Raw genomic sequence first — 25,891 nt, forward strand, 5'->3', positions numbered from 1 at the left:
GTTTGCCATTATTCAGAAAATACGCATTTTATTTTGTCATTTTCATTTTATGACTAAATTATGGTATCTAAAGTCTGAAAACAAACCTTATTTTAATAATACTGTATTCTTATTAGAAAACCCACAAAGGTTTTCATTTTCGTTAAAATTAATTAATTCTAAATTACTTTAAAATTGAAATTTGTGTAGTATCATCATGTATCTAAGGTTTTATAGCTCTGTACATTACAGTATCTATGGTAAATTAAAGCTGTGCATAGAATGTTTAAGGTTTTAGTCCCTTGACTGTAGTGAATGAAAGAATTATTATTTTGCATTTGATCTCCATTTTCCAGTGTTTCATCTGTGAGAAAATGTGTTTTGTAAAATTCTCTATCTATCTAGAAGTTTTTTTCTCTTGAGAGTAAAAATCAAGGTAGAGCAGAAGCTTTTGATGAGAAATGTGAATTTTATCACTTCAGATAATCTGATTTTCAACTACATTAACAGTAATTTAATAATCAAAACAATTCCATATTTGATGTGAATACCATCAATGTTGAATGTATTTATTTGCTAAAGATTTTTAAATTGGAATTTTTGAATAGCAAATCCTGGTAATTTTTAAAGCATGTCATTCTACCCAAAATAAATGTTTTGTTTCCTAAAATCAAGTTGCATAATGGAAATATTGTTAGAATATTTACTTTCATGTTTGTGATTTAAGTTGACTTAGATATTAATGCTGTAAAGTGTTAAGTACATGAATAAAAATGCACATTATACTTAATTGGAATGTGCTTCAAGGAAGCTATTAAGCAAAAACCCAAATAATTACCTGTCATAAATAATGATGCTTTCCTAAACTTGAATCTTTGTGAGATGCCTAAAACTATATGATTCAGTGTTTGCAAGTTCAGGTTATTAGTTTAAAGCAAAATACTGATAACTATATGTTCTCTTAATTCTACTATACAGGACAGCCAGCTACAATAGGAATTGGAATTTCTTCCCTAATGTGTTGTGAAGATAGGTAGCTTTGTACGATTCCAAAAGTATTGGTTTTCTTTAAAAAAAAAAAACAAAAACAACCAAACAAACAACCAAAAAAAACCCAACCAACAGCTAGAACATCCAGATTGACCCTATTTAAAATCAGATATTTTTTAAAATCGCCAAAGCCTCAAAATGACAATGGTATACTGTACAGAAAGAAACCTTTTTTAAAAACAAAACAAAACAAAACACCTTTTTTGGCACTTGCTTCTTAATTTAATTCTTATTTTGCAACATCTTTGCTAGATTTTATTATTAATCTTAATAATAATAATCTTATTATTTCAAACATTTAATATTGTTTTGAGCATCATGTAACACTTGAGTTCTACTTTTAGAAACAAAAAGTTGATACTTCCTGCAGGTATTAGTATACAGAAAGAGTATCAATTGTTTAGTTTAAGGAACTGGTTTTTTAGGATTATTGTATTTTTGAGGACTTCATTTTTTCAAGTATATCGATCCTCACATCCTCACAGTTCTTCCATGAGTTAGGGGAAACAGAAGCAGAAGTGATGAGTAATTGAGGCAAACATCTCCGCAAAAGCATCGAAGTGTCCAGTATAGCACATAAGTGGGATTTAAATGCCAGAATTCAAAATTATAAAGCTCCATTCTTTGACATTCCTAATTATTTTACATCCCTCTGTTTTCAGGGCTGAGTTCTTCAGGTGGTCTAAGTTCTCTTGCCCAGGAATGATCTTGATATTTTTTCAGAAGTATTTTAGCTTTGAAACATGTTTTTTATAAACTATCTTGTGCTTAAGCTACTAATGAGGGATGTGGAGCCTCTAGGTTCAATTTTCTCCTCCTCTCTGGCTCTCAGAGCAGAAGTAGGGGATGGGCTCCAGGCTAAGAGCTGGTCTGGAGCCTGTTTGGTGCCTGAGTGCTCTCATCACCTCAGCAAGCTTTTGCCTCAAAGCGGAACAGTAGCTTCAGGGTTTAGCACTGGGCTGGTGATTAACAGAGATGAATACTTTTATCTAAAATGTGGGAGACCTGGATTCAGTTCCCTCTCTTGCCTTCTCGGATTCAGATTTCCTTCCCTAACCTCTCAGTTGTATTGATACAGAAGTAGGAGAAAGTAATGTGCAAAAAAGTTCTTTAAGGGATTAGTGGTATAACATTAACATTTTAAATTTGAGAGAGACATTTTGACAAGTAACATGCTGTGAATCAGATTTTTGTTGCCGAAGGATTGTCAGCAAGGTTTCATCTTTCCTGTGTATATTTTGAAAAGCCAAGAGAATCAGATGTTCTTGTTTCGTGAGCCTACAGAGGCATGATTTTAACCTGTGCAACGAGGAAAATGAACTTTTAACTGCCCTCAGAGCATGGCCACCTTATTCCCTGTGATTAACTCTGGTTGGCGTAAGAGCAGAATTTATAAGCAGAACTTCAGGGTATAGAAAAATAACAGTAGGAGATGAATATGTAAGTAACAAATATCCTGTTTCCATGGAGTTATGGTGAAGGAAGACAAATAAATACATTTTACATATATTATCACTGTTGCAAATACAGGATTCTCTATTTGTCAGAGAGCAGACGAAAAGATTATTGAAAATACTTCTTAGGGGTTCAGGTCTGACATCATGCATTGTATGTGTTCACTTCCATTGGCCCTAGGAAAAAAAGAGTGTTCTTTTTTTTGATTGCCAACTTTTGTACAATAGGAACATGTGAAATACAAATACCGCTTAATGGGAATGTTTTTATTATATATTTATTAAAAAGTGATGTTTCTTCCCTAGATAATATATGCAAAGAAGTCATCAAGGACAATAGTTTGGAGAATTAGTAATTAGGTTTTTGTAGCATATAACTCATATTATTGTTATAATCCAGTGAAAATCAGCTATTCTTGTAAGTGTTGATCAAATAAAATCTGCCTAACTTTGTAATAAAGTACTGTCCTTGTGTACTTTGTACACAAGGTGTACATGGGAAAAGTGTATACGGGAAAAGTTTAGGTCCTTTGTGCAAAGCTCTGTGTTATAAAATAGAAAAGCTGAAAATTTGTAATTTACTGTAGTAAGACAGACCTTTGAACCAAATATTTGGAATAGACTTTTATCTAATGTTTTTTGCTTGTGTTTACTGTTAATATATTTTTGTTATGGCTAAATTGACAAAAATAGGTTAGAGATTTAGCATTAATATTCTGGAGACAACCTCAAGAGACAGCTCCTTGCACTGTGGCCAGATCATCAATACCTTGACAGTTCATCTAAGTTCTTAAAAATCTGCTTTAAATATTTTACAACAGTTCTTACTGGGCTATTCTGGTGCTTCACTGACCTTGAAAGGCTTTTGCTATTATGGAACCTTAGTCCTTTTTTTCCCTGCTTATTAAAATACACACAGTGTTACAGAGGAAGAGAGGGAGGAGTTATAAAAATAAACTTATGTAGACAGATTATTTCAAATAGTAACTTTTGGTCTAAATATTACATTTCCCATGGTGAAGCTACGGTGTCAAAGTGGCCTACAAATAGATTTACAGGTAGATTGAATGCAGATCTATACAGAGATGAAAAGCATCTGGTAGTACTGTGATATTGTTATGAGATGAAAGCTTCGTCGTAGCTAAGTTTATATTCATGTTGTACCAGTTAGCAATTTCAGTGTTAATATTTTACAATTTGGCACGTGAAGCTTATATTTTGAGCAGGTAAAAATGTAACTTCTTGTCTTGCCTTTTTCTTGATGAGTTTGTTAGCACTCTTCTTGAATTTTGACTATTTAAACAGAAAAAAACCCTCTAAACAGAGACTTGAAAAACTGTTACTTTTAATTCTAGTGCAGCTTAAGGACTTAACACAAAGTCAGGTTACTTACCAACAGACATGATTATCATGGAATACCTTACGTAAAACAATGAATGGATTTCCACAATGTGATCAATAAACTCTGTGCTGGAGAAAATACTTTTGAGAAGACATCTAACAATACTCAGTAGCCCTGATTTTAACTTTGTCCTGCAATGAAAAGTCTTCCTTCGGTTGTTGATCTGAGCCCTGTTGATCTCAGCTGTCTCTTCACCTTCCCTGATTCCTGTTTCTTCTTCTCTTCCCCATAGGATCTTTCTGTTTTCTTTCAAAAGAAAACTGACAAAATACAACCTCACCTTCCTCTTTTTCTCATAGACACAGAAATTATACTTTGGTTTATGTCGTTTAACCCTGTTTTTACTCAGTAACATCAGTCTGTCTTCTAATCTGCTTCACACCTCACTGCTTCATTTTTCTTCTTAACGTCTCACTTCCTTTTATATTAGGATTTTCCAGTTCATAACGGAAAAGCAGAATATTTTTCAAAATACATTTGGGTCAGCATGAAACAAAATGGGTTGGGGTCTTTTTTTAATGTGAAATGGAAGACAAAATCTTGTTTAGATTGTTTCTTCAGTGAATTTAGTTGCTTTATTTTAATGTCTCTAAACTTCTGTCACCACGACATTTTGTAGGAAGGAGATCCATAAGTTTATTATACACTAAGGATTAAACAACATGCTTTTGTTTGTTTCAGACCTGCCACCTGTCTCAGAACAAAAGGCAAAATATTTTCTTTTAGAAAATATTGTAGCAAAACATTTAAGTTAGACCCTCTCTCCAGATTGTCATCAAGGCTACATCTACCAGTTCTTTCTGTGTAACAGTTCTAAGGTACAGCCACATAGTTGCATTTCCATCCATTTACAGATCTGAAGCATCACCTAGGTCTTCTCATCCCACCATTGAGCTGGTGAGATCCTTTTCTCTGGCCTTGACAAATGCAGTCTTGTCCTTCTCGCATCCACTGAGCATTCTGCTGTAAAGGGATGATATTTCTGGCCCATCCTTATGTAACTTTGTAATATCACACTTGTTTCATTTTTCAGTTGTTTTCCCCCTTCTCTATTATATCACACAGAAGCTACTTGTCTTCCCTTTCAAAGTACTTCAGGACTTATTCCCTCTCAGTCATCACTCATTTACTATTTCTAGCATTCTAAACCTTATTCTGATACCCACTGTAATCAGTTTAACTCTGTCATAAACTGATTTAGACTGAATCCCTATTAGAACTTCAGTAAACTTTACAAATAAGTCACAATTAGAAAAACGTGCTATTGTCACCTTCTCTCAGTACAGATGTCAAAACCCTTTGATGGTTTGTGAGGGAGTGTTACCCAGCTGCCCGCTTTGTGTTACATCTTTTTTGTGGACTTGTAGCATGATCACAATCAAATTGAGACCTAAGCTTTGAACAGTATCAGGTTGACTGTGGTTAAATTCCTGGCCCAACAAAATAATAAGACAAATAAGCAGCACAGGGATAATGTGTTACAATTTTAAAAGGCCAGAAAACCTAATAGTTGCAGTTGTGACAGGCTGAGTCTTTCAAGTTGCAGTGTGTACTGTGACTGCTGAATCAAGTCATCTTTCTTTTAAACTCTCCATTTTGTATTTTACTGTTGAAGTTAGGAATCAAGTTTCCTGTTTTGTGAGTGCCAAGAACCAGAGAATGAATGTATACTTGTAATTCATTTTCAGCAATTTACAATTTGCAACCCATTTGAAATTTATTCTTAGAGTTGAATAAAGAGCTTTTGGAGAAATAACCAAAGATCGGAAATCCAGAATTTGCAGCTTGGGGGATGGAACTCAGAGAATTTTGTTGAGGTCCTTCTTTAGTAGTGAGAATACATTTGCTAACAACAGTGAATGTTTATTAATGAGGAACTGGATTGCTACTTGAAACTTCTGCCAGACTTCTTAGAAATGTTCTATTGAGAAGAACTAGTTAAAATGTCAGTATGAAGGATATTATTGTAGGTTCATAATTTCTTCTTGTAGGTATCATGTCTTCTATAATTTGAGATTCTGTAATGCATTTGGGCTTTATATGTCAGATTAAGTTACTTGCTTTTAAAGTTAACTTTTATCTTGATGAGGATTTGTGCTATTTAGGTTTAGGGACTGATCTCACGCCCATGTCAGCTGTTGCTGGAAATGATAGAGACATTTGGAATCTGGAAGAATCAGCTTCACAAAATCATCATGACTCCTTGAAAGAGTGCTGCCAGATTCCCAAATGAGTCAAGCCATATTTGAAAAATCTGTGTATCCAATTTATGGTTTTTTTCTGAGAGAATCATGAAGGGATATACTGATAATTCAAAAGTCTCTTCCCAGCTACCAAGCAAATTGCCCTGCCATTGGCTAGATTCCGTCCAGTTTCTTGTTTTCAGTGGTGTAACTCTATGTGCCAGTGCATGAAACCAAGAAATGAAAGTAGGAACAACTATGGTATGATTAGCATTAGTCTATATTTTTTCTTTTTTTAAGGCCAGTAATGAGGGGTTAAAATGATAAAAATGAATATTAGAAGGTCCCGTCAAAGATGTGACATGGTGAGAATGCATGAGAGATCTGAATTTTTTGGAAGCTTGCAGGGTGGAAATTAAAGCATCACTTGCTGAACCTTAGGATAGAATTCTTCCTTTCCCACCCAAGACAAAGGTTCTATTGCAATTCTTTATCCCTGGATCAATTAAATTCTTTGTAAGCTAATTTATTCTAGACAGTGCATTTTTCTATTTGCATGTGCTCTGTTATTTTGCTACTCATAAATTCTCAGTCTAGAGAATAACAAAGGATGAATAAGAATTTCCTGCATTTTATTATCTTCAAAGTTCCACTAGTGTTTTCCAGTTTTGGAAAGTAAAAGATCCAAGGTTTAATGTTCTCCAGGATGCTGACAAATTATGTTACAGGTCTTATCTTAGCAATTGAAGTAAATAAGGACCATAAAGGATGCTCTTCATCTTCTGCTATTATTTCTCCTGAATTATGAAGCAATGGAAACACAAAATTACGAATTCTTTTCATTCCAGACCGCTTTAGTCTTTGTTACCTCTAACATGTGCAAACTGAGTATATATTAAGGATGTACGTTTCTGACTGGGTGATTGAATGGAACTTCTGTTATTGTCAGTACGTTGCTTTCCTAATTTTCTGTGCATTATTCTAAAAATTGACTTCCCAGTAACATCATTGCATAAAATACATAGAACTTTTTATCTGTTTTATAGGGTTGTGACTCTCAAATGAGCATGTCAGAAGTGTCCTGCAGTGAAAGTACCTCCTCTTGTCAGTCTCTGGTACATGGCTCAGCTCCAGAAATCCTCATTGGCCTCCTTTATAATGCTACAACTGGAAGATTATCAGCAGAAGTGATAAAAGGCAGCCACTTCAAAAACTTGGCAGCGAACAGACCACCCAGTGAGTGAAAATCTTTTTTCATCCTAATGCTTCTGTACTGGTGGGGCTCTCGGTAGCAAGGACTTCAATCCTATCATTTAGTCTTACCCAATGAAAATGAAATAGAGCAATCATCAACTAATCTCTTTCATGTTTTATATTTCTAGTCAGTTGGGAAATAGCAAAAATCTGAAATTCAAAATATTAATTGTAAGTTGACAAGACTGTTTTAATTTTTCATGATAACTGACTAATAAATTACCTTTATCATAATGATTAATTGCTAAATTACTAATGCCTCACATCACAGGCCAAGAATAAAAAGTTGGTGTTTAAAGAGAAAGTACATGCCAGCTAATATTAATATAAACACTTTCAACACTTATTCCTGTTCCTAGAGGGATTGATACTGCAGTCTTTAATTGCTTATGTGCCTGTGTATATGTGGTAGTAATGTATGTTACTTGGGAATGTCAGTGAAGACAACAGAGAAACAAATTGAGACCTTTGGAATGTATACTGTGCAGAAGGAATGTTCGTCATTGGAAAGGACTTGAACTGTGTGTTCAAGCATTTGTTCAAAAATACATTTGTCTGAAATAGCTGTAAACTTAATATACTTTTAAATTGGAGCCAGATGGAATGTCACACACACAGAATGGTTTTACTGTCTCTAATTCTTTGATATAGCTTGAGAAAGTTCAGTAATGAACTTTTTTAAAAAAATCTTTTTTATTGCTTTTTAGATGATGGGTCTGATTTGCATAAGTTGTAGCCAGACATACCTGCCTGTTCCTCTTGATTTTGTCTGGAGGCTCAGGTTTTAGCCCCTCTTCCTGTTTCTTAATCCCCAAATTTGTATGGCGCTAGCAGATTATCTGACACTACTAGATTATGTAGCAGGCTGCCAACATTTTACAAGTGGTTTGCACATCTCACTTTGTCTTCACAGTTTAGGAAGTAAGCCAAACAACTTGAGACTGTTGCTCTCCTCTTTCTTTCTTGACCCATGTTTTATTCCATTCGTTAACTACATTTGGTTCAGCCTTACTCTGCTTTGCTTTCTCTATACTTTTCACACTGATGGAGCCAGGCTTTGTTAACATGCCCAGAGAAGGAAGGCAAAAGAAGAATCTCTAATACTTTTATATAATTAGGTAGCTGCCCCAGAGTCACCTATTTGGAGACAAAGCTTAGAAATAGATGAGGAAAGCCAAGAAGGACCAAGGACACTGGGGTGGGGGAAGGAATGAACGGGAGAGAAGACCTGGAAAGAAGGGACCATGTGTTCCCTTAAAGCAGAACACAGTAGGTGGCTTATGCTTATCTTTCTGGAATCTCTAGAGAATGCCAAGTTTTTCTTAATATTTAGAATATGCAAGTTAGATGAGGGTTCAGTACTTGTTTTGAAGACAGATATGTTCATTCCCTGGTATGTTAATTCCCAAAATGTGCTCTGTGGGCCCATGCTGTCTAGCTAACAGTTGTGTGTGTCACTGGGGTCAAAAATCTGTTTCAGATTGCAAGAAAGCAGCATAGAACATGGCACATAGCCCTGTAATACCATGTTCTGTCTAACCTTTTTGGAGGGAAGATCTTGTGTGTTACCTTATGTCATTCCCTGTGAAGGATTAGGGGGAAGTTTTGACATTCATAATAATAATAGTCCAGTTCTGCTTAGGCAAAATGTGGGTTTGGAGTTCTGTTCTTTCTAGAAAGCTGGAAATTCGTGCACTTTCTGGGTCTGGTAAGACCGTGCACAGAATATTGTGGAATCCAAATTTCTCCTGTGGGCTGTTTTGTGCCGTCCTCCTCCCCTCCCCCCTGGCAGTGGCAGCACCTTCTTGTATAGTCCTGGGCCCAGGTGCATACCACTGCCATTTCCTAACTCCCTGTCAACTGCACCGTGGACATGTACCAGCCTCCCTCTGTGCCATCGTTTCTACAAAATGAAAACTAAGGCCCATAGGGCTGATGATGAAATGCTCTGATCAAATTTGTTGTTTGGACCATCAGTGGTCCAAAATCCTGAGAAGCGCTGCAAAGTACATGCACAGGTCAGTTTTCATTCAGGTCTTGAGAAACTATGATAGAAAGGGAAGCAATTATTCTTTCCTACATACGATCCTTTCTGTAGTCTAGGGGTTGTGAACCTGTGCAATTTTTGTGAAATGCTTCTGCAGCAAATATGGATTGAGTCCTACATTTCTGCTTCTTGGTAGTATATACTCCCTCTGCTGCATATTTATATGTTATATAGTAACTCATTTAGCAACTGAGTACAGGCAAATGCGCCAAATCCTGCAGGCAATAACATTTTATGTTAGAATGTATCTTCGTTTCTCTGTGTGTGACAGTTAATATTTTGTCCAAGAAAAAGATGCTTCTTAATATCCTTTAAAATTTTGTTGAAATGGGGTATGAGCTTTTGCACATTAAATGCATGTGTGTGTATGCATGTAAACACACATTAAATCCATAAATATATGGATTTTAACAAGTGAGATCTTTACATTTTAAATAGAGACCCATAGTTGAATTTCAGATGTAAGCATCCCCCAGCTATTTTTAGATTACTTTAGTCATTCTCATGCCCAAGTCCATCACTACTCAAGAACTGAAGTATTACAATCAAATATCGGTAACTATAAAAGCTAAGGGCAAAACCAGCTTAGTTCTCAGTTCAGTGATTTTTCATTTTATTGCTTTTAATATATGAAGTATAATTACTATGTGCAGTTTTTCTTAATATGCTGGAGTTTGCATGAAAAAGCATAAGGTTTGATGAAAAGGATACAGTGATTTTTTTTTCCCAGTCTTCTATAACCTAATCGTTTGCATGATTTTTTCTGTGTTCAGTGTGCTTTAGAATCGAGTAGCTATTAGTGCTAAGATAACCCATTATGTAAGCAGTGTAATTTTTGTTAAAGATTACACAAAAACTGCACAAAATTTTCATTTCATTAAATTTTACCCAACAATCCTTTTGTTCAATCCTTTTTCTGATCTGTGCTGCTAAGGTTTTCTGTTCTTCCACTCCAGTGAATAGTGTTTCCTCTTAAACTTTAACCTTTGATCCTCTCTCACCCAACTACTGACATCTGGTCATTATTTCTTTTACTGCTTTCCACCCCCTGTTGTCAGATGGACTGTTCTGTTGTCTAAAACACTTGATAGGTGGACAGGTTTATATAATCCGAGGTGAGTTCCTGTAGAAACTAATTGGATGTTGTCTTTTTCATGCAAAAGAAAACTTGCCAGCAGTTAAAGCTATCCATGGCTGCCTACCATATTGGTTTATAAAAGTATATCTTTATTATTTGTGGCACTCTCTAATGCAAAAGTTGCATTTATCTCTGATTATGGATGTTGGGATTTCAGTGTACCTGCAAAATGAAAATATTCAATGAGTTTCTTTTTACATACGCTCCAATGTTTTAATAATATTATTCATTAACATGAATATGACAGGAATAAAGAATGAAAAATCATTGTTTTATACAGTTTTGTATTTCTTAAAATCATGAAATGTGCATCCTTCTGCAGGAGCATGGCTTGGTGCTCCTAGTCAAATGAAAATAGAGCTTTAAAAATAAAGGTTTATGCCCAAATACTAACACCCAGTGCGTGCTAACCACATTTACTTGCATCAACTTCTTAAATGTATTTTCTAAGAGCACTGTACAAGCTATGTTTTAAACAACCATATTGAATTATGCAAAAACTTATTTCTCTTTAAAGGTGTATTAAATGTATTCCTTCATGAATCTAGGAATTAAGAGGTTTTTTGTATTGTGTAAACTTCCACCTTTGAATGCACTTTGCTACATTTTGGTCTTTAAAATAAATAAAATTGAAAAGCCCAAAGTGAGAACCACATCCATGCAGAGATTATTCTTAAGCATTTCATTCTGGCTGTTTTGATATCATCACTGCATATCAAAGTTGTTTGTTTTTTTTTTTCTCTTCATTAGTTACCTTCATTCTACTTTGTTTATTCTTATTCTTTGAAAATTCAGTGTTCTGCTTTACAGTGTCGTGGCTAGTTGGAGCTTGCTAAGTGTTAATGCAATTTAAGTCTGTTTAGAACAAATAAGGGGGGTCAATGGGAAGAGGATTATGAGGTATACCTTTAACTTAACACATTTATATAGTACTGAAGCTAGTTAATTTGTTATTGTGTTTGTAATATTTTGCTTACTTGTCATCTTTTCATGTGTCTAAACTAAGCCGTGTTCAGTCAGCCTGGTATACACCATATCCTTGTGTCTTGTAAATATCTCATTCTCAAAAACTTTTGTTCTAAGATATCTGACATTCCAAAATATGATTTATTTTGTAGATACGTATGTTAAGTTAACACTGCTGAACTCAATGGGGCAAGAGATGTCCAAATGCAAAACTTCAATCCGCCGAGGACAGCCAAATCCAGTATACAAAGAAACCTTCGTTTTCCAAGTGGCACTGTTTCAGCTTTCAGATGTGACGCTTATACTGTCTGTATATAATAAGCGCAGCATGAAACGGAAAGAGATGATAGGGTGGATTTCCTTAGGTCTCAACAGCTCAGGAGAAGATGAACTAAATCACTGGACTGAAATGAAAGAATCTAAAGGACAGCAAGTATGTAGATGGCATACTTTACTAGAATCGTAATGGACGGTTCAAAGTGCAGTTGTGGTTTTAAGGGAGTTTGGTCTCTCAAGAAGACGATCATCCCCAGTCACAATCAACAGATATGGTGTGGAAGTAAAAAACGAAAATTGAGGTCAACATTCCGTCGTAAAGAGTGCACAACATGCAAAATTGTGAGATTTAATATATAATCTTCACTTAGTGTCAGACACTTCCTTGGTGTCAGAGAAGCCTAGCTGTACACAGATACGTTAGTGGTTCCTCCCCCATCCACCTGATGCTGTATTTGTTTGGGTTTGTTTTGTGGTTTTCAGTTCAGAAATATTTTATGTAAGGTTCTCCAATTTAATGTAAGCTCCTTCTTGTGTACTTTTTGTATTGCTCTAATACTGTAGCTTCTGACCTGCCTGCATTCAGATTAAAGGTCAATAATTTGCACTTTGAGAAAAAGTTAATGATCTGTGGAGCAAAAGAAAAAAAAACACTTAGTAATATAGCAAATATGAATATACTGTTGTTTTACACTGAGTTTCTTTCCAGGAGCTTAGTACAAGTAAGTTTTCATTTTTTGATATGCAGTTGGTTTGAAAAATACTAGCATTTGGGCATCAGGTGAACTTTGACATCAAACTAATGTTTCTTCAATCTGTGACAGGAACGAGCTCTATATATGGCATAAATTGGGTTTTTCCCTCTTGCCTGTACTTCTGCCTAATCCAAAGAGACCAGATAATTAGTTTGGTCCCTTCCAAATCTCCTTAGACAGGTTGTACTGTAAAACTATGTAACTTTCTGTTGAAAGCACTTCCTGTATTCATGTATTCCAATGTAGGAAGCTCGTAGAGCACGACTTTACTAAAATATATTTTCGTTAAACAAATTGATACAGATTTCTTTAAAATGTCAGCAGTGGGAAGTTAGGGTGAAAGACTGTAAAGGAAGTGGCAGCAGTTGAACTACTCTGAATGAATGCGAAATACTATGGCTTTGGTTGAAATAGGTATCCGTTTGAGTCTCTTCTGAGCTGTTTTAGGGATTACCATATGCTGTTTGTTGGAAGTAGAGAGCAGACCAGGAGCTTTTACCTTTCTTCTTGGAGAAGAGAACATCAGTAAGTTATTTTTCTAGTAATTTGCCAGGAATTGAATGAATGTTCACACCCAAAACAGAAGTTTGCTTTGCTTATGTTCAGGTTGGGAAACACAGCTTTCTAATGACCCAATTGAGAAGCCGCAGTATCACAAGAAAGTTTGCCATCAGATAAACACTCTTGGCTTCCACCAAAATTAGGGAAATATCAGTGCTTCTGAGATTCCTATTTGTCCCAAATACTTTAACTGGAATCACACTAATTTACTGACTGCTGAATCTAATTCATATTACTGAAATTGTGGATTATTGAGTAAACATTTTTAAAAAGCTTCCCAATTCAAATATTCTTTTTGGCTATAATTGTAAGTTTCATTTACTTTTAATTGTTGCTGTACGGAAAGCAAGCGATTTTTTTTTTCCCCTTATAAATGATGGTGATGTCTGACTAATATGGGACCTCACTGACTGTTGTAGTACTTGGTGGGTAGAAGAGTGAAGTTTTGGATTTTGTTGAGAGAATAAGTGGTAGCCTAGAGCATTCTCAGTAGGACAAACATTTTTCTCTTGAATTTCTTTATAATACCTTTGAACAATCCTGGCTTTAGGGTATACAGACAGTCAAGTACAGTGAGATTGGAGACAGTGAGTATGCTATAATAAAGATATTTCACAAGGTTCTCAAATTCTCACACTACTTAACAATTTCATTAAGCCCTTTTTAAAGGATAATGTAATTCCACTTCTTGGTTTATTTGGTGCCTTTTGAGGGGTTTATTTGCAGAGCCAGGCTTTCAGGTTTTATTGATTTAAAGATTTAAAACATTGTTATAGGCCTTTTTTTTTTTTTTCTGGTATTGTGCTGCTGCTTCATTTACAGAAGCTTTATTTACTAAATACAAATAATGCAAAAACTTTCTTTAAACAGGAATTGTCTTGCAGTAATACAATACAAGTTGACTCTTTCAGTCCTTTTTGTTGCTCAGTTTGTGAAATGTAATGTTGAGTGTAGAATTTAATAAAAAATCAACATTAATTTTGTATGCATAAGGAAAATGCTCAGATTTTCCCAATCCTTTCAGCTTTCCATATAATAGAAACACTGACTTAGGAGCTGTTCAAAAGCAATTCTTCAATGGATGTGGAAGTGTTTTTACTCATTCTGTTTGTGGATATTTGGATGCTCTTTCCTAAAGCTGAAAGTTGTCTCTTGGTGGTTGTCTCTTTGTACAGGTTTTGCTCTATAAAATAATGTACAGTATTTAACAGCAAGAACTGAGCAAAGTAATTCCAGTGGAGAATATACTTAACATCACCATTGAACAAATGAAGAAGTCAGTCTGGAAGGTGCAGCAAATAACCTCTTACAGAACCAAACTAAACTAAACTGTGTCATGACTTGGGTTTCTGTTTGTAGGTTGCGTTGCTTCAGTTTTACATCTAACCGTTCAGATTTCCAAGACACTAAAATCTTAATTTAGACACAGCAGAGATTTATAGTAGCCTGCATTGGCACATTTGGGAAGAGGAATCTCTTTCTAGATCATGTGACTTTTCCCAAGGTATCCAGGTCCAATCTGTGCTTCTCAGAAGGAGGTTTGGCTTACTTGGATTTATACTGTACAAAGGCTGGGAACTGCATGTATAAAGAATGGAAATGAATGTTTAATTTTGAGGCAGCAGAATATAGATTTGCCATGCAAAACCAGTCACACCTATAATTGGATTCGCCCTGGGATTTTTATGAATTATAGTATCAGTAGCTGTCATGTTATTTTTTCTTCCTAGATCCCGATCCCATTCTTATGATTTGTTTATAATTTTGTTTTTCTTATTGCTGTATTCAAACCTATACTTTTGTATTTGAAATCTGCCTTCAGATATTGGTTTTTTTAAACCCTGCATAAGGGCTTATACATACAGTGTGGTTTTTGTGCATTCAGTTAGGTCTTAAGCATGGAACAGAATTTCGAAAGAACAAAGTATTGGAAACAAATTAGAGGCATTTGTGGTTTCCTCAGAGTTGTCTCTGCTTTTTTTTCATAGCTTTTTGTTGTTTACCTTTGTTCAAAAGTAAGTAAGTACTTGGAAGAATTTATCAAAATAATTACTTTTCTGTGTGCCAATATACCATGTAGAATTACAATTCTTGAATTGAATCTGTTTCCTGTCAGTGTAGCCTTAAATAATTATAGAACAGTGATGTTCTTACAGATTCTATTCTTGAAAATATTGCATCCTTTCTGCATACGATCTATTTGGTTTAATGTTTAGAACATTTCAAATAGGTCTTCTTAAAGTATTATAAATACAAAAAAGTTGGTTGGTTCTGTGGTAAGGGCAAGATTGTGAAGGGCAGTACAGGCAAGCATGAAATCACTGCACAGAAGGATGAGAGGTTGTACGGCGTCTGCAGGACATGGCTGTCTCCCACATACGTGGAGGCAAGGAGTCAGCAGAACCGTGCTTCTGTTCCTCGTTCAGCCAGGTGGCACAGGGAAGGAGGATAGTACTGGTAAGATTTAAAGCTTGGTCCCCGTGGTGCTGCCTCATACTTAGCACTTAAGACATCCACGTTGTAACCACACTGTGAGGTCTGACTGCAAAGGCAGAAGTTAGGCAAGGTGTAAGTTCTGCCACTGGGGAAATATGACATAATTTCTAAATCCAATTAAAATCCTCTAACCACATTAATAATTAGATTTTAAAATATGGTGAGCCCGTAGAATGAATGTATGTGCTCTTACTGAAGCTGAACATTGTTTATCAATTAAGAGAATACTTGAGCTGAAAACAGATTTTATGGCATTTCCTGTAGGAGATATTTTCACCTGTAAATTTTTGCAACCCTTCCTGGTGGCAGATGCAGTGCCAGCATCAGTACCTTCCCATTTTTCACACCTTTGGAGCAATTTTTTTTGTTGTCTAAAATCTGTGTTTGTGTTACTGATTTATTCTCTTTTCTCCCTAATGACTTGCTCCTGCAAACTCCCCAGCACCCTGAGAAGCTGTCTGTGGCAGTCACTGGACCTTAGAAGTCAAGGGCAGTCTGCACCTCTTACAATAAGGTACTGGTGCAAAATTTCTGTGACCTGTCCAACTCCCTAAGATCTCTGAAGTGCAAACCATCAGTTTTAATATAGTGAAGCAGAAGAAGAAAACTTTTTTTTCTTTGAAGGAGACATTTTAATATAGGAATTGAATACAGATCACTCTTATACATACAAGTTCTAACAAAAAGTCTGCGGTAAGTTCAGAGAATGAGGTTTGAGGGGAAGCCTTTTGGCCTGAGCTGTTCCAACTTGAAACTAACAGCAGAATGCCCTTTCATTTAACTGAGAGTTGTATTGAGCCCTTTACTTATTCATCACACTTTTCTGGAGGAAAAAAGCTGTCCTGTTTACAGCACTCTTTAAAATTATGGCTTGTCACTTGTAAGGCAGACTGACTTCCTCCTGAAGCTGAATGCCCAGGAACAGCTAAACATTCATTTAATTCTCCCACCGATGTGCATGCCTACTTGCCATTAATGTTAATGAGAGGAGCCCATGGGCATCAACAGGAGAGTAGACCTGACCCTGAAAGTGTGAAGTGCAATAGGATCAGTAGGTTGGAGCAGTGATACAGCATGGCACCTGCAACACAATCAAATGTGATTTCAATTATGAATGGAAGTAAAAAAGCAAATACCCAGATACTGTCACAAACTTGTTATTTAATCATTATCTCTTATTTTTGTTTCTTCTTTTCCTCAGCTTCTGAAATATTTTTAAAACTTGATATTAAAAATGTTAAAGCAATCCCCAAACATCTTGATCATTTTAACTGGAACATTCAGCAAAGTTTATTGTTAGAACAAGCCATCAAGAATGTTCTGTATTTTGGTCTATTTAACTCAGCTGCGAGATTTTGTAGTGCATCACAGCTGGATTTCAGACTACTTTGTTCTGATGGTAGTTTTTGAGGGGAAAGTCACAGGAACGTTTGCTTGTCAGTGAATCAACGCCTGATGAAGAGATGTCATCTGAGAGCGAGAGCATTAAAATAAGAGACGGCTTCATACAGTGGCAGCGACAGTGACTCAAATTCCACTCTTGGAGCCTTGTGGCCCTCGGAGGGCCCTACTCAGAGGAACCATGTCATGTGAACTGTGGGAGTTTATACATTCAAAGCAGCACAGGTCTGTGTGGGCACTCCATGGCTTCTAACCTAGTGTATTTTACAGATGTAAGCAGGGTAGATAGTGTTTATTTGCCTAGGCTGAGTAGGGTGAGTACCAACTGGCCTACAGTGACATGGATTAGTTTAGCCTTAAGAACTTATCACTGCCCGTCCTTAAGTTCAAGCAGGGTTTCTTCCTTTCTGCAGACTATGCAGAAATCTTATGCACCCAAGGTATCTGCTTATATTATGCCTACCTGAATACGACACAATTATATTAATGCTAGCAAGCTTAGTTCATGTGTAACATGGTGTGACTGAATTAATAAATTGGTCTGATACATGCTGGATCAGGTTTTGCTGTGCAGGCTTATGCTGGTGTCATATAGAAATAAGACCCTTATGCAGAGGAATGTGCCAGGACTCAGGAAGGTGGGTAGTATTGCTCCTATAGGAATGAAGACCAGGAAACAGCTATGCCCAGAAAATGGGCAAGGCTGGCCTACTAGCAAGAAGAATTTATTCACTTCCTTGGAAGCATCTACTGGTAGAGCTGGTATAAAGCCTCCAAAAGCTGCCTGTCTCTGAGGACACTACTCAGGAGAGCAGAAGCAGTAATACCATACCACTGAAGGAATACCTCATGGACATTCAGGGATGTAATTAACGTCATCCTTTTTTCTCTTATATCTGAGGACAGGAGTCTGGCCCATTGTATCAAGTTAATTTTTTTGCGGTGTTTTGCAAATCCTGTGGACATTTACTGCATGCCGAGGGTCCAAAGTGGATTGCTTTATAACTTTTAGTTCATTTCCAAAGCATGAGTTTGAATGAATTTACAGAATTAACTAGAAGCATTATCATAGCTTTGAGATGTAATCTCTAGGCCATAGTGCAAGCAAGGAGCAGGGCTTTGAACAAGTTTTGATAGTAAATTTTGCAAATGGCTTATTATGACATTTTAAGAAAATTTCTAAGCAGTTGAATGTATTAGGGAATATTTACAAAAAAGGAGATAGAGCAATGATCTTTTCTTACTATACAGCTAGTTTGCTGTCCTTTCCAGTAAACCACAAGGTTCATTAGTGCTCAGTACTGTTTCGTTTACGGTAACTGTTTTTAATGTGATTTTCATGACAAAGTGTAATTAGTGAAACCTTTTATTCAATTTTTCCCTTTCTTTGCTTTTTTTAAGGAGAGACTTCTCCTTATATAGTATATATACTTTCATACAGAGCTTTCTTACCTATTTTTATATAAGATGATTTAACAATGTAAAATTAAATGCTCTATGAGCAAGCTATATCACTGTTACATGATCTAAAGTGCTAATATAATAACTAAGGGCCTGAACCTACTGCCTTTGACTCAGATCCTGGTTTAGCCACACATCTTTCATGTTGTGTAGTGCCTTTCCCTATAAGCAGTTCCATCTACTTCTCTGGGATGACTCCGAGAAAGGCACTATTAACATGAATAACAGTGGTAAAACTGAGCCTCCTCTCCATTCTTAGCGGGACATCTGTCATGAGTAAAGGCTGCTGGCTCTGTCCCAAAAGTATAGTTATAGATTATAGTTCCCTTGATCTTCAGTAATTTTGAACTTGTTTTCTGGTGACTATAAGCTAATAACTGGTCTTAGTGAATACAAATATTGAATTGTGCTGTTATCAGCAAGATTATTAAAATGTGTTTCACATTTTAATTCATTGTTTCATTGGGATGTAAGGAATTGGATTTATGAAGCATCATATTGCATAGAGATAGCACACATTCGCCGCGTTTTTAAAGAGTGTACGAAATATACAGTATGTAGCATTTTCTTGCATACTTTTATACTGCCTGTATGCCACCGATGCACTCGGTGCCTTCTTTCTTTTGTATAAAACTAGTGCGTAGAGAAACTAAAGTTACGGTGCGTAAGCAATGTCACTGCAACTGAAGAGATGTCTTAACCTGATTATTCCTAGTCCAGGAGGTTTCAAATGGCAGTTCAGTTTAACACAAGGCATTTCTTTGAATTTGAAGTTTTCCCTTTCCTTCCTCGCCCCCCTTTCCAAGAAACCTCCTCATATGACTGTTTATTCTTAGTTGATTCCTGCGTCTGATGTAAGTCACATGGTGTTAACCAAAGAACCAAGTCTGTTTCTAATTCTTTGGACAAATAATGTTTGGACTTGCTATTACTTAAAGACAGAAATGATATAATGGATCTCTTTGAACAAATATAAAATAGGCTTCTGTAAATGTGACTCACAGCTGAGAATTCAAGATACCTCTTTTCTGACTGGTTGTGTATTATTGTATCAGTAGTAAAGTGTTTGAGTTGTATTTCTTCGTGCATTTTAATCGAAATCCCATGACAAGCAAAAATATAAGTAAGTCAGTGCTGTCAAGTTAGCTTGTTTTACCCATTTTATACCTATATCCGAAGTGTGCGACTTTGAGAACAGATTCAGCTTTTCTGTGTCTGAAGTCCTGATATTATCTAACCGTCTAGTGTATGCTGGTCTTACAGAAACAGACTCATGCTGCGTTCTATGTACATTTCTTACCTGTATCCCTTCATTGTATAATTTATGTAATATGACACAGTTTTCAACTACTGTTTCAACTTGAAATTCCGTAAATTTCAGTGCATGTATAGCCTTAAACATTTAAGACACCAAGCACAGTTTTAATGGGAATAGGTTATATTTGCAAGTCCTGTTTGGCACAGAAGTCGGAGAACTATTTTTATATATTAATCAGAGATTGTAGAAAATGGGTATATTGCAGTCATGTTATCAACCATGCTCCTAATCATATGCATTTAAAAAAAAGCCTTTTTGCTGAAGTTTTAGAGGCAAAATATCAGTGCCCATTTCCTTTCTTGAATTCGCTTACTTTGTTTTCATACTTTGATTTCTGTACAGAACCTTGGAGCCCCTAATGTCCGTGACCGAATTCACCCCTATTTTCAGAATTCCTTGAGCTGCTTTTCTTTTCTGCTGTTTTTAAGTCGAATAAGCAGTAATTAAAATTCTCTAATTTTTTTTTTTTTTTTTTTTTTACATTTTGACAGTAGCATAATTAGAGCAAATTACTGTTTGCAGCTGTTTATGCAGCTTATTAAAGTCTTAGGACTTTGTTTGAAACTGTCATTATAATCCAGCTGAAGACATACGATTCATGGCATTTCGGTCCACAGCAGGTGAAAACAGGAGTTCTGGCGATGAATGTGCAGATCTGCATATTGGGTGTCAGATTGTAAATCCCCAGAGGGATTTATAATTAAGTGTCACGTTGTATCGACAGTATCTGCAGTTGTGTGTTGTCAGGTACTTGTTGTTTTGTTTTCTTTATTACCACCTAGCAAAACCCTACTTTTATCATTTTTGTGCTACTGTATATTAATCTTGAGGGTTTCCAGTGTGCAAGATTAGTTTAATGTTGTCAGTTCTCTTTTTGTAAAAAAAGCTGGACTTTCAGCATACACGTCTCATTACTATTCTGACTGGGGGGAGAGGCAGAATGCCACCAGCTGTTTTTAGTTATACTTACCTGTACAGCACAGGTAACTTTAATCCCGTGTTAGTTTGATTAAAACATGCTATAGTACCTTCTCAAACCATGGATCTCTCACAGCATTAAAATAGTCATTTTGCGTATCTGAAGCTTGGCAGCTGTGGATTTGTTATTTTGTTTGCTCTCTCTATTTGTATTGATTACCTCTGTGAAATGTATTTTTGTCAATTTGAGGACTGGAATGGGTATTCTTTGGTTATTTCAAAGTATTTTCTGTACGTGGAATCAGCTTTTTGCATGTGAACTTAATTGCTGGAAAGTATTTGAAAAAAAGGAAAAATATCTTTTAAAACCGGTTGTTGTCACTTTCCTTTGGAATTCATTAGATCGTAAACAAACGTAATAGACTTCACTGTTCAGAAGATAGTAACGCTTGGTGAACCATTTGAACTGCTGTCTGCATTAAAGAGAAGAAAAACTTCTTTAATTTTGGCAAGCTAACTAATCCTAGTCCTTACACACTTTTTGGCTCCATTTCCAAATTTCCTAAGTTTCCCCAATTCCCTTTCTGTTCCTCACAGTCTTTGTTGTTGTCATGAATCTTCTACTTAGAGAATTTTAAATTAACCAGTGTGATAACGTTCTGACAAATACGATGTGTATACTGGCAAATAAAGACACACTCAGGTGATCATTCTGATTGACTTTATACAGTTTTCTTCTGGGGTCATGTACAGTTCCCTCTGCTTCTTTGTCCCACATACATTTCTCAGAAGAGATCTCATTAACATATTTATGCTTAACTTCGACTTTCTAAGAAGTAAGTAGGCTGAAATAATTGAGGTTTGATTTAAACATGAAAGAACACTTTCCGTAAGTAAAAATTACAATTTTACTGTGACCCAGCTTAGATCTTCTATACTATCTTCTAATGGTTTTTGTGGTATGTATTAGAAAAAAGCTTTCTGGGCTCTCATGGCAGCTGTGCTTTAGGACGTGCCTGAATATATGTGTGTTTTAATACATATTAGCATACATGAAAAAAAGAATTGTTACAACAATTAAAGCATTTTTTCCCATCCTAAAGGTAAGAAGACTTAGTATAAAAAGCTTCTATCATTTCTTCCCATTTCTGCAGATGAAAGGAGCATAGCCCAGTGACTTTTACCAGATGAAAGTGGAGAGAGGGGTGTGTTTCTTTGCTATATGATCCTGATCATCTGGACCCATCCTCATCATCTGTGCAAATCCTAGGACTTCTACAAATAAGATAACGTGGTACTTGCTGCTGTTAAGGCTGGCATTTTCAAAAAGCTATACACTTAAAAATAACTTGTCATTCCATATGGAGACTGGTACATATTTGGTACTTGAGAAACTTCGAGAGGAGCACTTACGTTGTGTCCATATTCTTTAGAAGATGTCACAAGACATTTGGTACCCTTGTCTATTGGAAAAAAACACCACAAATGTTTTTCTCCATATTATATGAGATCTATTAAAAGGTGATAATATGAACTATTAGATATTTGTTTAAAAAGTGAGGATTTATGAAGCTGTGAAAACATGGCAGAATAAGTGAAATAGATATGTTATCTGTATGGTGATAGTTGCTCACCATTTATGAACAGCCATTTTCTACTCAAAGATGACACAAAAAAGAATTAATACACCTGAGACTCAAATTCAGCTTTCAGCTGCATGTGTGGCACCTTTCAGTCACCCATGTTTCATGCATGTAGCTGAGCAGAATTACCTGTAGTGCTCATAGTTGTTAAATAGTTTGTTGTGCAACAGGAATTGCTTCGGACAGGTAGAGCCAAGTTACATCACTTCTATGCAGATACAACTTTACCTGTCAAAGGTTTTCTCTGAATCGTCTTCATGTGGCAAATTCCACATTAGATAGTATTTAAAATTGCTTTGAAGTCACTAGTTACTTGTTTCCAAAAGCTCCTGTGGGTAAGGGCTGTTTAGCATTTTTCCTGCTGAAATTTGTAGCATGCATTTTCTTTCTCTAGTATTTTTGTTTTTACAGTCCAGCAGTGCAGTTCTAATTTAGTGCTTGATTCATATTGGGCATTTCATTTTACTCGTAAATTACTTCCCCAAAATTAATGAAACCATTACTAAGGCATTTTGTTACTGCTAATAATTTTGAGTAGCTACATTTCAGCATAGGGATTTGAAAGAACAAATTTGCTGTTGTATCAGCATTAAGAATAGTAAGGGTAGAAGGAAGCAAAAAATCCAGAAATTGAAATAAACTCTCATCAAGTAAGATCATGCAACAAATCAGCTGGGCTTTAGATAAATGATTTATTATTAAATTCAAAACTTAATAGGTTTGTGTGTTCTGAGTGTAGTTTACACTGGTTTGTTTTCCACTTAATTAGAAGCCTTGCATTTCATCTTATTAATAATGAAAATCCTCTTGTCAAATTGTGTAAGATCATGTTGAACGAATATGTATATTTTAGAGGCAGAATAAAATCTCCTCTCGTAGCCTTTCATATTATTTCATTGCATTAAGCAAAAATGACATTCTGCTTTTAATTTTGCTAGTGTGAAATAAGAAAACTTCAAATCATCTTTCATTCCTGGTTGAGAAAGTCCTGGTTTCAAGAACTGCGACGAAGATAGTTCAATCTCTGTAGTCCACTGTTTACAATTAAAGGTTAGCTGTAAACAGAAATTCAGAATACATTTATAAAGCTGAGCTGGCCTCGAATAAGAGTATAAAAGGTAATAATCAGTCAGTAATCAAAGCTTAAGTTATATCCTGTCATATCAGTTCTTGTTGCAGTGGTTCAACAGATCAGAAAGGGAGCAGGCTCAAACACGCCAAAGGAGACCAGATTTGTACCCCATTTGTTTACTAGAGTTAAGTGCACATTTTCCATGACATCACAGCATTTTCATCTGCCTATGCAGGGACCTAAAGTACCAAGAGACTAAAATGTTATTCACGCAAGCCTTTGCTAATTAATGCCTTCACTGGAAAATGTCTGGCATTCTTAGGAAATCAGGGAGATATGGAACATAGAGATAATTCATATTTATATATATTTTTTTAAAAAAGCAGGAAGAAGAAGAGCCATTTAATCAGCTATTTTAAAAAGCTCCAAATCAGTCAGCTAGGCTAAAGGTCATGAAAATGTAGCTAGATCTAAGGAAGCCTCAGTGGCAAATCATCGCACAAGCTTGTTGCAGGTTTCTGAGACAGTATAAAACACTTGGGAGCACACGAGCCAGGCCAATAGGCTAAGTAATAGCGTTAACCGTTCAGCCTTCACCATCTGTTGTGCACACAGCCAAGCCGACAGTTGGGATGAAGTCGTTCTATATGTTTCCTTATTTCCAAGCACATGGGTTTTTAACTGAACTTCTTCACAGAAGGCTTGCCAGCGAATACAAACGACTGTCGTCGACAGCACTGGTATATATTGTAAAGTAGTAGCGTTGATTGGGAAATGGCAGTCGGGCTGTTTCCAGACTCTTGAGCATACCTGTTAATAAAGCTGGGCAAGGGTGTGGTGGTATTTGTTGGTCGGAGCATGGGACTGGGAATCGGGAATACCCTTTAATTCCACGTTTGATGCAGGCTGGCTTTCTCGCCTTAGCTGATTTAGTTGGCCCTTATTCTCATTGCCAAAATTCCCATTTTCTTCCATGTCATTGATATATCCAGGCACTAAATGACCTGTCATCGTATTAAATTAATCAGTAAAAATGATGCATGTTTTTTCTTCTGTCGATAGTATGAAATACTCTTTCTGAAGCATTACTGTATAGAATTTGCTGCATGTGGTATTATAGTCAGAAGAATGCTTTTCTGCTTGTGCTTAAACATGCCGAATACGTATGCTGAATACCTCAGTTATGCAGTCTTCTTGTGATTCTTGCTATCAACAAGAGTCACTGAAGGATCAGGATAAAGCCTAAGATTTTTTAAAACTTTTCAGTGGGATCGGTTCCCCAATGTGACTGAATTAAGCCTAAATGAGTGCCAGTGCCAGCACAAGGAGGAGTGGAAGTGCACAGCTGGAGCTGAGCTGTCCTTTCCCTGGCAATCCACACTTAGCTCGGCTAAGTACGATGCCGAAACCACTATCTGAGAAAACTGTTTTGAATAGGGAGGCATTTTACATTGCTGACTGTTGCCTGTGAGGAATCTGTCCAACCACTTCTCATCTTACTTTGAAAAAATCTTGTAAAAATGGTTGGAAGTGAGATCCCCAGGGGCAGGCAGCAACGATTCTAAATACTTTTGAGACACCATAGAGAGTCATTTTGAAGGGACAGAAATTGCTACTTGGTTCTGGTATAATGCATCCTTTCCAAAAAATCAATTAGAAAATGTATAGCAATGTCATCGTTTAAAATTCTGTACATTTAACACAGTTGATGTTATTTTGAGGGTTCTCCTAAACCGCCACCAACAATCCCTCTCTTGTTTTTTCCTTCTTCCACCCCCAGAACACTGGTCCCACAGCAGGACCCGCTTCAAGGACGTAGTTTGCCCTGAGGCGTTCTGTGGCACGAGAGTCACTGTGGAAGGACTGCCGCTGTCCGTGCTTGGATCCCAGGCAGCCCTTTGAGGGGAAGGGTGGTGGTGCGGGGCCGATGCGGGAGCACCAGCACCACGAGGAAGCTGAGCGAGCACAATGGCTGAAGGTAATTCGAAAGCAGGTGTTTCCAGACAATCTGTAAAGATCCAGGGATGCTGGTACCCAAGCCACCACACATCTCACACGCAGATTTGCTCCTCGACTTCCCTCTTGGTTTTTCTGTGGAACGGGGTGATCCGCCCTTAGGTAATCATTTCACTGCCAGAAGTATTTCAAGGAATTGTTCTTCTCTGAGTGCATATCCCATCCTCTCTAATTATGCATAATATTTCACTGAAAGCTTTCTCAAAAGGTAGACATGCGGCATAAGATCTATTACGTCAACAGCCTGAAATACAGAATACACTTAAACTGTTCATTGTCATTCTGGGCAATCCAAATTAAGCATCCCCAGTAAATGCTGCAATCAAAAGAACAAAAGCTGTAAAACGAATCAGTGCATTTAGAGTCCATGTAACCACTGGATGACAAACATTTCTGCCTTGTACAAAAAGTAGAAACGTTGTAGTTTATGTGAGGGGTGGATTTGAAAAAATGTTAATGCATCGTGGTGGTCTGTAGCTAGATCTTCAGCCTTCACTTGTA

General features: G+C 36.4%; 1 protein-coding gene across 8 annotated transcripts in view; it reads left to right on the forward strand.

Annotated features, from left to right (window-relative positions):
* The window catches only part of SYT14 (synaptotagmin 14), a 104,662-nt gene that overhangs the window by 74,387 nt on the left and 4,384 nt on the right, over positions 1-25,891 (forward strand). For 5 of the 8 annotated variants that reach the window (XM_075496347.1, XM_075496348.1, XM_075496343.1 and 2 more), the window contains 3 exons: positions 7,115-7,304; positions 11,626-11,906; positions 25,155-25,352. In XM_075496347.1, the coding sequence (XP_075352462.1) occupies positions 7,115-7,304; positions 11,626-11,906; positions 25,155-25,193 (510 nt within the window). In that variant the 3' untranslated portion in view covers positions 25,194-25,352. Of the gene's footprint in view, positions 1-7,114; positions 7,305-11,625; positions 16,076-25,154; positions 25,353-25,891 lie in introns of all 8 variants that reach the window. The other 3 variants (XM_075496349.1, XM_075496344.1, XM_075496346.1) reach the window with 1 other exon arrangement.

The sequence above is a fragment of the Mycteria americana genome, chromosome 3 (assembly GCF_035582795.1).
Source record: "Mycteria americana isolate JAX WOST 10 ecotype Jacksonville Zoo and Gardens chromosome 3, USCA_MyAme_1.0, whole genome shotgun sequence".
Taxonomy (NCBI): Eukaryota; Metazoa; Chordata; class Aves; order Ciconiiformes; family Ciconiidae; genus Mycteria; species Mycteria americana.